Below are 17,690 nucleotides of genomic sequence, written 5' to 3' on the forward strand. Positions count from 1 at the left end.
TTCTTCATAATTATATGCACCATCTACCAAACTATCTTTTCACATATTATTTTAAAATAAACAACTTATTTATTTAAAGTATCATCCACTTTAGGAACGCTATTTCATACATTTTCCACTTGAGATTTAAACCAAAGCAATGCAATTATGTGACTATAGATGCATTTTTAAAAATTCACATTTTAGATTTCTTCTTACTACTTTACATTTTCTAGTATTTGGCATTTAACACTTTCTTTGAACCATATTTGGTAGGTCATTCAATAGCTGTCTTTTGCTTGAAGCTAAAATATTTGTAGATATATAGTACCTTATAACTAAACCTCAAATCATTTCAGAGGATAATTTTACTAATCACAAATAATCTATTGCTCCTTCAATCTCTGATTTAAGAAATTTAATTCTTTAGAATCTTTGAATAAATTATGTTTCATAAGTATTTTAAAATATAGAGTCCTATACCAGCTTTGATAAGAATATTTTAGTATATACACAGTAAAACTGAATTGTCTTGTAAAACGATTTTTAAAGAAAATTATGCTATATTTTAGGCTTATATTTGATTTTTAATTTGAATTATCACCTTCATCACAGGTTGCTCCACGATGTCCTGGAAGACACTGACAAATGTTAGGCTTAATACATTTTCCATGATTTTTGCAATCAGGGTCACAAAGAGCTGTATAAAATAAAGCCCAGGTTTTAGACATATCAATTACCAAATAAAATGTATCATGCAAACTAATGAATGATGTTACCTACCAGTTTGGCAGTTAGAACCAATGTAACCAGGTTTACATTTGCAGATGTTTGGGGCAACACACTCCCTACTTTTTCCACATGGATATCTACAAATGGCTAAAAAAAAATCAAAGAAAAAAAGGTTGATTACTAAAATAGAACATACATATTGCCACAGACTTAGTTATAATAGAAGCAAAAGTCTCTGAAATTTGAATAGTTAACTAATAGCCCCTCCAGATAATACTGAGAACACAAGAACACAAGAACACAAGAACTCTCTTGCTTAAGTTTAGTCTCAAACAAGCCAAAACACAAAGCAAAACAATAACACAAGACAGCTTTTATGTTGTCAAAGCCAAAAAGTTGATTTTCATCAGAGAAAGCAATGTTAATAATTGTGAGAAGATAGAAATAATGCCTTTAAAATTAAAGTGATATATGACTTGCTGTAATCTCAAAAGAGCTGGAAAGATTACAGAGAAACCTACTTCATGCAAATAAGCAAATATACCAGAATTAGAATTTGAAGTGCTAAATGCCCGCTGTGAGCTGAAAAGAACACAGACCACAGTGTTAATCAGATCTATATTGACATCTTTTATCTGCTTAGCTGGTTAATGCTAGGAAATTCAGTAGGCACTCCAAAGCTCTGTTTCCTCATCTGTGTAATGGGAAAAATAATGCCCAATATGTGGGTTCATGTGGATTACATGACACAGTTGATACAAAATGTTTCCACAGACCCTGGAACACAGAAAGTACTCCAATATATTTGTAATATATATTATATAGTTGTAATACTCTATAATATTAACATGATTTTAATAAATAACTCAGAAAACCCACCTTTGTTCTTTCAAAATGTGGTAAGAATACAGTATAAATGATTAATAAATAAAATGGAAACAAATTAACAAAGTGGAATAAATAGAAATTAGTAAATAGAAAAGCATATCTTTGTAATAACTTAAACTTGAATTAGATACTTTTCTTTGTATCTTCTGAAGAGTTTCATACTACCTCTGCAATTGACACCGTCTCCATAATACCCAAAGGGGCAGCGTCCACATTTGAAGTGACCATCTGAGCTTGGCACACAGGAAACACCAACAAAACAAGGCGAGTCAGCACAACGTGATATTTTGTTTGATCCAAACTTTTCTGGCAAAATAGTGATTGCTTTTGTAATAGACGACACAAACTCATCTTCATACTGTGTGTAATCTTGGGAAGACCTGCTAATTTGAGAATTATACCCTCCCATCTCTGTTTGGATGTTGTTCTGGATATCATCCTTTGCTTTGCCATGGGTGCTGTTTGGGTTCATGCTTAAAGAGCTGCTTTTCTTCATAGAAACTTCCAGCTCACCCAGACTGAGATTTGTACTGAGACTACGATCCACATGCTCAAAATCTGATATCTGATGGGAAATGGCCTTTACTGAATTATCCATTTGGGCTGTAATTAATTTTAGTGATGAGCGGGAGATGTTATTAGTCATGCTCAATAACTTTTTGACAGTAGCGGGAGTGGGAGTAAATCTTGTACCAATTAGTGAATATTCTGTTGATGGTGGCTGAAAATTTATACCTACACAACCAAAAAACAAAAAATGTGAGTCAATAGCATTTATAAATAGTCTTCGCTACATGAAATATTTTACATTAATTCATTCATTCCTTCATTTAGTATCTACACTGTTGAACACTGTAGTAGGAGCTGTGTACTAATAAGAAATCATGACACTGTTTCTGCCTTCAAGGAGCTTATAATCTTTTGGGATACACAAAATAACCCAGAATGTTAAATAGTATAAAAGTCAAAGTACGATAATTTATTTTATTAAGATTTTGAAATGGCTAACAAACACCTGTTGATCACCTCATACACATGAGCCTCACAACAAAGGAAAGCACAGCCCCTATCCCTGAGCAATTTAGAATATTGTAAAAGATACAGACATGTGAGCCATTCACTATGAAACAATCATTGAGAACTACTACAAGAGTGACAAAAATAAAATGAAACCTACAGAAACACAGAGGAGTAAGTAATTTTGCCTGTAAATAAGACGGAGCTAAATGTATAAGTAAAAATTGGAAATTTATATAAATGCTATTATATATGAGAGGCAAGGAACCACGGTTCTAATAATGTTCCCAATGTGATAAAATGAGATTTTATGCCCCTATCTTTCTTGATTGCTCAACTAGAAACTAAAATATTTTTACATGTCTTTTTTTGGGGGGGAGGCTGTGTCATTGTTTATTTCTCCCTGCCAAAATACTTCATTTCCTTATAACACATTTTTACTTATTTGGTATCGAAAAATCTAATGAGTTTTAGAGTAAGGACACATTTTAAGCAGTGATTAGGTATGTTTTTCTAGTTATACTTTCTACTGCAAATTTAGGGTTTGATTTTGCACTGTTTTCATGCAAAGCAATTCTCAAAGGTGTTAAAATATAAAAACAGAGAAAGCCAAGCCAAATCAAATCAAAACCAGAAAAAGATAGAAGAAAATGAACCAAAAAACAACAAAAATAATCCTTAACATAGTTGGCAACAAGTGCAATAAAAGATTTTTTTAAAATGTGAGGACTTCCTGAAACATAAAAAGTATGTGGGTTCAGACTAATAGAAACAAGAGTGCACCAAATATAGCCCCAAAAATAAATAAGGGCAATAAGGTAAGCACAATTAAGTGTCAAAAAAAAAAAAAAAAAATACAGAAAAGGTCCTGGACTAGCACTCCCCAGAAGACCTGCTTTAGATGATCTGGGCCAAGTCAGTGTCCCCTTCCCTCAGTCTCTGTACACAGAAGGGACCCCTTCCAGAACCAAATTGCTTTACGTGAACCTTCTCCTTAGGTGAGTTTTTATTGTGTTTATTGTGAGAATCGGACAAAGAAGCAGAGAAGAATTTGAAACTGCAGATTGCAAAAATTACCATTGAAGAAAGTAAGAAAAGAGCATATGTTAGCCAATGCCTGTTAGTAAAGTACATTTTTTTTTGAAATGTAATGATTTGATGTTCCTATGAAGGTATATATCAGAGATAGAAAAAAAATTACAGAATACAAGAATCATGAGAAGATATTGGCCTTACAGATATTAAAACATAGTATAAAGCCACACTAATCAAAACAATGTATTATTGGTATAGAAAAAGACTATTAGAAAATAACATAATAGAAAACTCAGAAATATATCTCAACATATAAGGGATTTTAAATAAAAATATGATATTTAAATTCAATGTGGCTTATTTTATATATGGTACTACATAATTGTTATTCACCTGGAAGAAAAAAAAGTATTGGACCTCTACTTCATATCATAAAGTAACAAGTTTCAAAGGAATTAAAAACTAAATATAAAATATAAAATAATAAATGCTCTAAAAGATAATTTAAGAGTTCATATTTATAACTTAAACTTTGAGAGATCCTTAATATATTTGTGACATTATATAAAAAATTTAAATGAAATACCAGCAAATCAAAAGTAGCAGTACATTTATGGAAAAACATATCAGGATTAGACTTGTATCTATTTAAAAAGCTATAAATAAAATATTTAAAAATATATTTACTTGATTACATAAAATTTAATGCTTTCATAAAAAACAGAACACAGATAAAGGCAAACCGCAGAGATAAACACAATAATTTCAAGTACAGATTATGTATGGGATCTGAATATACAAGGTGGCCAGAATATATAAAGTAACCCTACAAATCAATAAAAAAGGAGAGCAAAAGGATACCAATTAGCAGAAAGACAAATCTAAATGATTATTTGAAAAAATTAATCCCAATTAAATAGATAACGTTTGGCAACTGCTGTCTAGGAAAAATCAAAAACCGTAACAGTGGAAAAATATAACTAAACAACTTTGGAGATGAGGAAAGTGAAAAAGCTACATATAAGAAGACAATTTTAATTATACAAGAATATTACATGTAATTGTATACAAGAATTTGAAATCTAAATGTGACAAATGATTTTCTGGCAAAATACAAATGATTAAATTGACTAAAGAGGAGGTACAAACATTGATGAAAATAGGAAAACAATCTAAACTTACTACCCAAAATGATGCGAGGACAGATAATCTAATGAAAAAATTTTACCAAATAGTTAAGGGAACAGTGTTTTCAAAACTGCTGCAATGTACAAAAAAAGATGAAAAGTTTTATAAACACTTTATTAAAGTGGAATAATCATATAGTCAATATATTTGTGACATTATATAAAAAATTCAAATGAAATATTAGCAAATCAAAAGTAGCAGTACATTTATGGGAAAATATATCAGGATTAGACTTGTATCTATTAACATAATTATATGATATAATTGCATAAAGACAATATGGAAAATATATAATGATGTTGAAATATAATACGTATTAATTATTGGTTTTAAATATTGTGAGAAAATTAGTCTAAGGAAACTTTGTTAACTGCAATTATAGCAAGTAATAAATGATGCTGAAAAAGCATTTGATAACATTTAAAACCCACTCCTGATTTAAAACTAGGAATTCTGGAAAAGCAACTAATAAAAGGAAAATTCATTAACTGGATAAAGGGTATCAAGCAGAAACTACAGTGATATCATAGTCAATAGTGAAACCAGAGAAGAATTCCCATACCATTAACAAAGCCTTCCCTTCCCTACAGGCTTTGTACTAGAGGTACACTACACTGCAATAAGAGTGTAAGTTTGAGACCCTGGTCTCTTCAGTTAGATTGCTCAGGCTCAACTCTCTTCTGTAGTTTAAAACTCCATAATCTGAACACATTACTTAACCCTTCTATGTTTCTGTTTAGTCATCTGTAAAATAGAAGTAATAACAGTTACTGTAAATAGCTATTATGAGGATTTAATGAGGTAAGACACAAAAAATGTCTGCCTAGTGCTGGCACATTATAAGTATAAATTAAATCTCACTATTGAGACTAGAAAGTAAATAAGAATAGCAGACAAAACTCCCTATTTGCAAAAAACAATTATTGTCTGTCAATAAAATCAAGAAAGAGAATCCACTATAAACCATCAGAGTATTCAGTAACATGACAACACAGGAATAATATGAAAATCAAGACACATTTCCTAGGTTCCAGGAATCAAAAATATCTTGAGAGATAATCCATTCACAATAACATTTGATAATACCGAATGCAAAGGTGTAAAGAAAGTCGATGTGAAATGTACAAGAACTTTATGAAGACAATCACAGAATGATTGAACCAAATGAGGGCTATTAAGAAAGCACTATGACACAGGTAAGGCCTTGTGAAACAGTGAACTTCTTCTCACTTTTAGGGTTTGAGCAGATACTGGATGACCAATTTCCAGGGATTTATAAAACATAAGTTTGAAATAGTCACTTCCAACCATTAGCTTCTCCGAAATCACTTTAAACGATGCTTTGTCCCATTAGAGGACATAAATGCATTTTTTTCTAAAATATAACCCAGATGATTGAATAGATTAGCAAGAGAAGGAATAAATTTTAAACCGCATTATATAACCTTTAGGTGATCTTTCTAAAAATAAAAATACCTGAGCGAATAAATATGTTGGTCTTTTAGAAAACAAACAAGAGGAATTACTTGTCATTAGATTTTAACTATGACCATTACTTACTAAGGGCATTTCTGTTTGTTGGCTTAACATGCCTCTTTCTCCCTTGGGCATCTTTATCATCCTCTTCCTTATTTATACTTTTATCAGATCTTGTGAGAACCACAGTGTGTGTAGTAAATTTATTTAAAAACTGTGTTTCAACTGTAAATGAGAACAAGAAAAACAGATGAGACTAAAACTATTATACAACCAAAGCACCACAAATAAGAACATACAATACGAATGCCACTTGGATGGAAATCTGCAAATTAGATTAAATAAGTAGCTTAAATGTCATCTCTTCTGCCCACTTTTCTGGTATGTACTGAATTGTGTCCCCCCCAAATTCATATGTTAAATCCCTACTCCTAAATGTGACTGTGTTTGGAGACAGAGTCTTTAAGGGGGTAAAAGATTAAATGAGATCGTAAGAGGGGCACCTAATCCTGGTGTCCTTACAAAAAGAGGAAGAGATACCACACATGCAGGAAAGACCTGGTAAGAACGTGGCCAGTCTGCAAACCAGAGACATCTCACCACAAATCAACCCTACTCGCACCTTAATCTTGAACTTTCAACATTCAGAAATGTGAGAAAATAAATTTCTGTTGTTTAAGCCCCCCAGTCTGTTATGGCAGCCCAAGCTAATGTACTTTCCTTCAGTTGCATTCACCCACCCAATCAATTTTGCCCGTTTGGGTTCGCCGACAGAACTTTGTCCTTCACGCTATTGATTCTTATGTGCCCCACTAGTTAGCAATAACCTCAAGAATCACTGTGCTTTATTCATGCTGATATTCATTGACTCTGGTGCCTATCATAAAACTAAGAAAACACAACCAACAACCAAAAATCCTTTTGTATTAATAAGCTCCTTCCTACAATACACAAATGACGCTGACAATGTTAAGAAACATATTTAGTCACTCATGTGTAAAGGGATTTGGTTCAACTTGTTTTTCTCTTAAATGCCACTGAATGAAGTTTTTATTGAAGAAATGGGCTTGTCTGGGAAAGAATACTGCTAGATCACTTATTAGAGTGGAAGGTGTGAATATTAGGGATGGGATATTCAGGAGTAAATGTGAGAAGCAGAAGTAGAGAATTCCCCTTACCATCCTATATTGTAGTGTTGCTCATATCTGTGGGGCTAGGCAGGCTCAGCCCAATTTGAAGCACAAGATGCTGCTGCTTCCTTAGTACATAATGTCATCAAAGAGGGTCCCATTCACTTAATTAAACCCAAGGTATGGATCTTCAACACTGTCTTCTGTAACTTAGTTTTTTCTCTTTTAATCTTTTAAAATGTCGATGCTCACCAATTTTTTTTTGTCCACTTTCCTCTAAATCTAAGGGTTTTCCCTGAACAATTCTATGACATAGCTGATGATTCTAAGAATTATATTTTCAAGTTAATCCTCCTTTCTGAGCTCACATGGATATTCCATAGTAAAAGTTTCTGTGCATCCAAACTGAATTCATTATAATTCCCCTCCAAAACAACTTGTTCTTCCAATACATTGCTTGCGTGTCTTAGTCAGCTTGAGCTGCCATAAGAAAATACCACAGACTGGGAGGCTTAAACAACAGAAATTATCTTGCCATTCTGGAGGTTCAATGATCCAAGATCAAAGTGATCAGACTGGCTGGTTGAGTTTTTGGTGAAGGCTCTCTTCCTGGCTTGAAGACGGCCGCTTTCTTGATCTGTCCATATATCACAAGCTCTCTGGTGTCTCTTCACATAAGGATACTAATTCTATGGGATCAGGGCTCCACCCTTATAACCGCATTTAACCTTAATTACTTCCTTTCTCCAAATATAGCCACACCTGGAGTTAGGGCTTCAACACATAAATTTTGGGGGGACGCAGTTTCATCCATAGCAATGTAAATGCAAATTGTACACACCCATTCACTAAAATCAAACACTTAAAACTTAATGAATCTCTTTCTCTCATCATACTAATCCCAGTCACTGACCAAGTACAATCAACTTGCTTCTTTAGTATCCCTTTCATCATTACCTCATCTTAGGTTAGTATATCTTCATCTTTTTCCTATATATTTGAAATATTTTCTTAACTCTTCCCACCTTTAGATTTACACAGTTCCTTACCCACAAGTGGTCCATCCTACACACTACTTCTTAAACTATCTCACATGGTAAACTGTATCGTGTTTCTCTCCTACTTCAAAATTTTAAGGGAGTCTCCATGGTTTTTATGTGGTCTTGCTACTGCTTACCTCTCTAGCTCTAACTCTTGTAGCAGCCCCCCTTTCTTCCTATATTCCAGGCACACTGAACTATTCACAATGGTTGCCCAGAGTGCTGTGATGTTACCTGCTTCTGTCCCTTTGCTCCTGCTGTTGCTTTTGCCTGGAATGCCTTTCTCTCTCTTGATCTATCAGATTCAGTTCTCATGTGTCTAGTATAGTCTAGTCACTTCCTTTTTTAAAAGTTTTTCACTATTTCTTCAGGTAGATAAGATTCCCTTTGTAGTATTTCTACTAGCCCTTTTGTGATTTCTATCAAAAGACACAGAACACTTTATTGTACTGTGTAATTACTAGTCATATTCCCTGGTGTTACACTTTACTTATTAAGTCAGAGGACATGTCTTACATATTTTTGCATCCTTTGTATCTAGTTCAATGCATGACACTTAATTCATTTACACTGAATAAATACATGAGTCAAAAACAGAAACTATGCTATTAAAAAATAATTAAATGCAGCAAAAAAAAATCTCATAGCAGAAAATAAGAACTTTTACCATGGCATATTTTTCCATCCCCATAAAATCCTTTTGGACATGAACCACAATGATAGGAACCAAAGGTATTCAGGCATTCTACTCCCTGAAAGCAAGGCTTGGAGTCACACTCATCAACATCCTCCTGGCAATTTTTGCCTGTACAAAATATAGGTCAAGAGCTCAAATTATTTAATTTGAAAAACATTGTATGTCCAATTGGCTTATTATATAACTTCTACTTTTCATATCTGTCCTTCTAACCCCAAAAGGGCTGCTATGCATTATGAGGATAGAAGTATGCTATTTTTAAAACTTACTGTATACTCAAATATGAAGTCACTAATTATATTCAATTTAATATTAAACCAGACCTTTCAAGTACATACAATTTTGTTTTGTAAATAAGATGAGTTAAGATTTCCATTAATATTTGAGGCAAAAAGTTTCATATTACAGCAATAATTGGAATTTTGTTTAAAAAGTCAGTAATTGTTAAAAGTTATTTAGGATGGTTGTTCAACTTAAGGCCAAATTGTTTAGTCTAGTTACGAAAATTGTTTATGTTAGGAAAGTCGGTCTGTCCTTAGTCAAAGTTTTTGAGTTGATGTGGTACTCTGAAATGCTTAACAACTCATCTGAATGAATAAATTCAGTCATATATGGATGGTAGCACTTATTATACTAAAATTTATGAGGCAATCAACATTTGAATTCTTTCAAATATAGTCTACAGTGGAGTAGAAAAGAGACCAATATTCATAGTTCCAAATGATAAAATTTTTGTTTTAAAATGCTGAAGAGGTGGGGCGTGGCAGCTCACACCTGTAATCCCAGCACTTTGGGAGGCTGAGACGGGCAGATCACGAGGTCAGTAGATCGAGACCATCCAGGCCTACATGGTGAAATCCCATCTCTACTAAAAATACAAAAAAAATTAGTCAGGCATGGTGGCAGGTGCCTGTAATCCCAGCTGCTCGGGAGGCTGAGGCAGGAGAATGGCGTGAACCCAGGAGGCAGAACTTGCAGTGAGTTGAGACCATGCCATTGCACTCCAGCCTGGGTGACAGAGCGAGACTCCGCCTCAAAAAAAAAAAAAGTGCTGAAGAAAATTAGAAGACACATAAATATTCTGCTCAGTTCTACTGTATTGTTAAAATAGGTGTCTTCAAGAAAAATATCAGCTCATTAACTATATATTTACTTACTTAATATTTACATCTATTAAACGTAAAGAAAGTATTCATATGAGTTTTTAAGAAGCCATGGGAAATTAAAGGTTGGCAGTCATATATTTCTGTAATCACACATTTTAGGACAATTAATGAGTTAGTAAATATGCTAACATTTCATTTGATTTCAACTTTTTACCATGATATTTCTAAGTCAATGAATTATCAGTAAAATCTCTCTTAAGTGGTAACTTTTGTATTTTCTCTGGCATAACTCCTTTATTTTTCCATATTATATCTTAATAGTAATACATTTTAATATACTTCTCACTACCAAATATAGGTAGGAATGTTTAGAAACCTGCAAAACAGGTTCCTACATTGCTATAACAGTTATAAAAATTAGCAAAATTGTAATAGTGTATGGAATTTACAATTTACAAGAACAAGGGATATGGATACTAATTATATTTGTAATAACTTTTATTAAAATTGTAAAGATGTGTACTAAAATCTTTAGGACCACACATTTGCTTGAGTGATCTGTAGATGTGTGTTTCAATGAGTTTTTCTTTCTAATTTGTTATGAGGAGCAAAATCTTACCTTTGAGCTCAGGAGGACAATCACAGGAATAATTGTGAAAACCACTAATACAGCTGCCAAGACCACAAGGGTTGGATTGGCACCCACTAGTGTTGACTTCGCAAAGGCTACCATGGAAGCCAGGCAAGCAGACACACAGGTACACTCCACTCCCTGGAGGAAAGTTCCTATCAGACACACACGATCCACCATTCAAGCAATCACAAGACTTCACAGTCACCTACAAAAGAAAAAAAAAGGAAATGTCTTATTTTTCAATAAAATTATCTTCAGTTTATGCCGCAGAAATCATGACAGGCATGTGTGTTTATGTACAAGTATGACCAAATCACTTATATTTGATACACACACACACACACAAATGTAATATAAAATTATATTAAAAATAGTTTAATAAGGCAATTACGCCCACTCCCAGGTGCAAAACCACAATATAATACTAAGGATAACTTGTCTTAAAAAAAAAGTTACAAGATGATCAATTTCTGTCATGCAAGTAGAACAACGTAAAAAAAAATCATTAAAGTGGACGGCAGTTAATCACCTGGGTTATTCACAAACGTAGAGAGCAAATGATCTCCTGAATTACTGGGTTAATATGGCATAGAACGCAGCTGCTCTTCACAATATTACTTCAGTGTAAAAGTGTGTTCCAAGTTTCAAACAAACAATGGACACATAAAGGGTTTGTAAGTATTAAGTGCTCATGACTGACATAATCAAAAGAAAAGCCAATAAAGAAAGGAATTATAGTTGCCAGTTAGTTATCTCAAGTCGTATTTATAATCTTGATTTCTAATTCAACATCTCAGGCCCTTTCACTTGATGGAAGAGGGTATAATTATCAATCTTAGATTAATCACACATCTTTCATGAAGGTGGAGTTTCTCCTTGTTACAGGGAAGTGCAGAATAAAACAGTAAAGAAATTATTAATTTATATCTGTGCTTCTGGGCTTGAGACTCTCTAAGGTTTTAAATTCTTACAAAGAATAGTCAAAAGTTTTGGCAGTTTAATTTTCCATACAATGTTTAATAACTTTGTTGCTCTTTACAACTAGGAATATGGCTTATATTTTAAATTCAAATAAAGTTGTTAAAATTGCAAAAGAATCCAGTGACACTTATGTAATTATAAAGATTACCTCAATTGTGACTCTAGTTTCAGCATCGCAGTCATCATTAAGGCGCATAGTAAATTGTTGGGGAGTTAGTAACTCTGTTTTCCACATAAAAAGCCCTGCAGAGGAAACACTTGCTCCTTCAGGACCAGAGTCCAACGTAAAGTGGATGTCAGAACCTTCCGGATCGAAGGCCACAAACTGATACTCAAAGTTTTCACCATAAAATGTCTGTAATTTGTCTTGCAATACTTGAATTACCGGGGGCTGGTTGTCTGTAATAGAGGAAACACTTAACTTTATACCCGTGAGAAAAAGGAATGAAGTGTACTTCTGAGAGCTCCCACAGAGATATGAATTTTGATAAAGACTGAACTCTGTTAAAAGGTCTATTAGCTGTTTTCATTTTTTTTTTTTTTAACATTCTGAGTAAGTTCAATTCCATTCTTAGACATCTGAAAGTAATTGACAGGTGCAAGACCTCAGGCATTATTATGAAAGTATGAAAGCACTTTGGATATAGCACAGAATATATAAATACACAAGCACTGTCCACACTGGATGCTGCGCCTCTTCTGTCTTAACTTACTTCTTGGTGTTGCCTGCCTCACTACTCTCTCTCTCTCTCTCTGGCTGCGGATCTTTTGCACTCTGTTTCTTTCAGCCTCACTTTCTCCCTCTACTCCCTTTCTCTATTCCTCCCTCACTGTCCATGACTGCTCCGTTTCTTTGGCTCCTCTGAATGTTTCTCACTGTACTTGCCTCCCCAACTATAATACATGGAAGCCATTAGTCATACTCATCTTCTGCTCCTCGGATATTCTTCCAGTGGCTGAGTGCACACACTAAAACAGAAGCTATTTCAGGATGGGCATGGTGGCTCACACCTGTAATCCCAGCACTTTGGGAGGCCAAGGCGGGTGGATCACCTGAAATCAAGAGTTCCAGACCAGCCTGACCAACATGGTGAAACCTTACCTCTACTAAAAATAAAAATTAGCAGGCATGGTGGTGGGTACCTGTAATCCCAGCCACTCCAGAGGCTGAGGCAGAATAATTGCTTAAACCTGGGACATGGAGGTTTCAGTGAGCTGAGATTGTGCCGCTGTGCTCCAGCCTGGGAGACAGAATGAGATTCTGTCTCAAAAAAAAAAAAAAAAAAAAAGGGCTATTTTAGAGGACAGGCAGAATTCCCTTTACACTCATGAAACAACTGAAAACTTCTTTTTATATTGTGTTATATTAAAAAAAAGTCTACCTTTTCAGCCCACTGGCTTAACAGTTGGAACAAATAGCCCCATTACATTCTATTGTGCACAAACACCCTGCTTGCATCCACAAAGCACTAATGCCCTGAGGTTGTAGCTCTGGCTCCTGTTCTGCCCCTGCATATCCTTACACAAGCAGCCTAATTGATTGATTTTAATTTCCTCATCCTCAGTACGAGAGATTTAAAGGACATGATATTTTTATGGCCCTTTATGACTTTGAATACCATGAGACTATAATGAATCAGTCAGTCAAACAATAGCCATTGAAAAAACAGAGGCACCAGTTCAGAAGTTGTATTGTATTTTTCATCTCTTGTACTATATTTTTCCTCAAATTTCCATTGTCTTTCCACAGCATTCCATGAGTCTTAAACCTAAACAGTGAATCATCTAGTAAATGTAATGAAACACAGTAATGAAATATGCACATACAATTATAATGATATTACAAAGCATAGTATAAATATAAAGTAGTATGACTCCCTTAAATAAAATTACATGGGGCCAGGAAATAATTGTGTCCTATTGTCTCTAATAATGTCTGATCTCCCCATGAGGAAAGAGAACTTGGACACCTACATGGAACCAACATAACTCTATTTATGAAAGTGAGGAAGTTATATGGTACGTGACTGCAGTTTGGGGTATTATTTGAAATAAAGTATCTCAACATTATCTGTACCCAATATTATACTCATCACATCACACAACAGTAGTGCTGGAAGGCACTTTATAGATTACTAGTCCAGATACCTTGTTTAACAGGCGCTGAATCCATGGCCTTTGAGCTTAAATGGTTAATAACATCACAAAACTGAACAGAGGTAAAGCTAAGCATAGGAAATTGTGTGTAAATGAGTTAATAATTCCCATTTCTTGCATTAATAAATCACATATGCTATCCTAATCAAATATTAAAATAAATATCCTATATCCTCAAAGTAAATTTTGCAGTTAGGAGAGATGCTAAATTAAACACAGAGGTCATTCATTTTAAACACATTTATGTAACTTCTGGCTGAAAACCACTTTTAAAATGTCTCGTATAGGAAATATTTGGATTAATAAAGAATAACTTACTTTCTAAAAATGACCAAGTAAATCTTGAAATTTTGGGTCTACAAATCAAACAAGCGCTGGTTGGATTTTTGTCTCCTTCAACATAGCAGAGTCCATTAATAATGCAAACATTTTCCTAATGGAAAATTTTTAAAAAGAAAACATCAATAAAGTACACCTTTAGTTAGCATATAGAAAAAAACTGTACAAGGAAGGATGGCAATACATGTACTGATGATTCCAAAGAAAGCACATACATCTATGTTGTTACTTCATAATCATAAGTGAATATAAGAAAACAAATTACCTGAATGTCTATAAAACTGATCAATTTGGAGGTAATAAAAGTATATATAACTTTTACCTTTACAAAGTTATAGCTTATAATTTATAAATAACATGAGAGAAAATCTCTCTTTTGGTATTTTTCACCGCTGAACTCATTCTGGGAGTACTTTATTCATAAAGAAATAAAAGCAACTTCTTTTTTTTTCCTCCACAATTTATAAAATCACATTAGATTATAGTTATCTTCCATTTCCCTAGCAGCCCACTATGGTCTGTGAACACAGTCAACTAGACCGGATCCTTGGCATAATTATCCACACTTGATAATGGATATCATTACACCAAACATGTGAAAGAGATGCTGATAAGCACAGAAAGAACATTAAATGTAGCAAGTATTCTTGAGGAGAAGACTAAATTTTATTCAGGAGATATAAACTTAGCTCATTTTACGAAATCTCCTTTAACATCACTTGGAAAATTGCACAAAAGTTAGAGCAAAATAGCTCCAGGAGGAGAAAACAATCTTGAATAATAATATTTTCAAAGTACTTATGGATATACAGAAATGAAATATTTGGGAAAAAATAAAAATCAAACCATTTCTCAAAACCAGAGGTTTGATCTGATGACTAATCTCAAGAAAATAAATTTTAAACTTAGAAAAAATAATACTTTAAAATTTTCATGTACATAAATATTATTTGGATGCACCTCAGCTTTGAAGAGTCAAGTGAAATTTTACCCACGGAGTCTGTTGAGTCAGCAGTTCACACATGAGACAGCCCTTCTGATAAATACGGTAGGCTGGATATAGATTGAAAAGAAGTTGTGATTGCAACTCAGCTCAGGCTGCGCTGCTGTTCTGTAATCCATCAAGTGGCAGGTATTTACATGCTCCAATAAACTTAGTTGCCAGGAAATACTCCCCATAAAAATATTAACTTTATACATTCTACAAATTTTAACCAAATGTACGTCATTTGATGCAAAGAAGACTAGGTAACAACATGAGATCTCTTATTGGAAAGTCATTATTACTACTGAAAAAACAGTGTAGGTACGAATGAAGTAGTAAATAATTTAGTCTGGACTTCCTCTTACAATTGTTTAGAAGTAATCTGACATTTCAAAATGTTAAAGGCAGGAACCTCTTCCTAGCAGGCAGAGTAACAATTTCAGTTACCCTTATATAAACTTGAGGAAGGCTTTTCTCTATTAGTTTTTCTGGTGTGAAAGTGAAAAAACTACAATTAATGTGCCAAGAGCGTAGGAAAAGAAAATACCTACGATGTAAATGTGAAAATAAATGAAAAAAAATACATACCTTTACAGTACATGAGTCATTTTTATAGAGACCACAAAATTGGCAAGCACCATCATATATGACCATTATTTTGTGATTACTGAATTTATAACCATCATTAGATACCTGTAACATAATAGTTCCATGTTGAGATGATTTGCTCTAAGTGTTCTAAATTCATTATGAAATGTTATATATAAGTATTTACTTTGTTTATAAATACAAAGATGTCTTTTTTATTTTTTACCTTCAACTGCCACTTCCTAATTGGTTTCCCACCCACCAGATCCATGGTATCAAACTGCTGAACATCATTGGGCAGCTGACAATCAACAGCTCTGCTATTTTGGAAAACAGTCTGTGTATAGATGGGTTCTCCAGGCCTCCATTCACTGCTATTATACTGAAGACATAGTGAGAAAGCAATTAACTTCTGTTAAATTATGGAAATATTTTGTTAGTAAATTACATATAATCAAAACATAAATTTAAGATATATGCCTAGTATAATGTAATATATAACAGGGAAACTAAAGTCATATTATGTAATATATAACAGGGAAACTAAAGTCATATTGGGAGTGAGTTTTATTCAGAAAAAATGGAAAACATATATATGATAACGTGATGCAAATTGCTCCCAAAGAATCATGCATTTCGTGGCAGTTCAAGTCAAATAAGTTACCAATATTGGTCATCTACAATGGATCACCATGTCATGACTTTTGTAACAAGAGGAAACACTTGATATATAGATGGCACACAGTGGATTGATTTTCTGCCCAGAAATTCCTTCATTTCTCCTGCAAAAGCTTCCAACACCTCATCTACTTGAAACTGTCCTTTCTGCCCCCTACACAGCTCCCAGGGTCTCTCATATTCCTATATGACCAATCTCCCTGACTATGCCTGACTGGTGCAGGGGCGGACCTAAGCTAGGCCAATATTTCAACTACTCAGGATATTTTAACTTTGTGCCAATGGAGATGTCATGTCAGTTGGCCTCTGATGGCTTGAGTTGCAGGACACAAAACTATGGAGTGGCCATTTTTTCACTATGGAGAGAAAGCCAGTATATAGTGAAATGGGAAAATGAAGCCCACAAACAAAAGCCAAATTGAGACACACACACACACACACACACACACACAAATGCACACATACTGAGTCTTCATGGTGTTCAAGTCCCAAGTTCAAGATTTTTCTTGAGAATTCAGCTACTTTCTTGTTCTTGATTCGCTAAGAAATATACCATCCTTATAATAAATATTTTTGCTCGTTAGTTTATTTGTAATTTGAAACTAAATAAACTCTATCTAGTTCACCCTACTTGATAACTCAGTGACATATTATGCTTAAGCTACACTTTTAGCATTATTTTTCAGTATTGAAAATGCATTGGTGCCAAAAGAGGAGAAGCCAGAATAATGTTCCACGTACTGGTAACTGTGTAGGAAACCAAAAGCTGTATTTTGCTATCAAAATTTAGATTTAGATTTTTCTTTGAAATTTATTATTGTAAAATGTTTTCAACCACTCAGAATTTGTCATAGAGCATGCTGATGCTTCAATATTGTGGGCCAGCAGGAAAAGGAAAGGAAAACATGATCACTCTAATCTGCCGCTAATAGAAATTACACTTTTGAAGATTTGATGATTGAAAGAGTGAGTTGCAAATCTTCATATTTAAGGGTGTATGCAGAGTCTAGCCTAGCAGATCTATCAGTGGTTTCCCTCGT

The 17,690-nt window shown here is 33.9% G+C and overlaps 1 protein-coding gene across 1 annotated transcript in view; it reads right to left on the reverse strand.

Moving 5' to 3' along the window:
- The window catches only part of VWDE (von Willebrand factor D and EGF domains), a 111,420-nt gene that overhangs the window by 12,244 nt on the left and 81,486 nt on the right, over positions 1-17,690 (reverse strand). The window contains exons 15-24 of the mRNA XM_050784819.1: positions 16,199-16,354; positions 15,973-16,077; positions 14,379-14,493; positions 12,052-12,302; positions 10,908-11,127; positions 9,153-9,290; positions 6,400-6,540; positions 1,765-2,334; positions 763-858; positions 584-679 (exon numbers count right to left, since the gene is read on the reverse strand). Of these exons, the coding sequence (XP_050640776.1) occupies positions 584-679; positions 763-858; positions 1,765-2,334; positions 6,400-6,540; positions 9,153-9,290; positions 10,908-11,127; positions 12,052-12,302; positions 14,379-14,493; positions 15,973-16,077; positions 16,199-16,354 (1,888 nt within the window). The remainder of the gene's footprint in view (positions 1-583; positions 680-762; positions 859-1,764; positions 2,335-6,399; positions 6,541-9,152; positions 9,291-10,907; positions 11,128-12,051; positions 12,303-14,378; positions 14,494-15,972; positions 16,078-16,198; positions 16,355-17,690) is intronic.

The sequence above is a fragment of the Macaca thibetana genome, chromosome 3 (assembly GCF_024542745.1).
Source record: "Macaca thibetana thibetana isolate TM-01 chromosome 3, ASM2454274v1, whole genome shotgun sequence".
NCBI classification, from domain to species: domain Eukaryota; kingdom Metazoa; phylum Chordata; class Mammalia; order Primates; family Cercopithecidae; genus Macaca; species Macaca thibetana.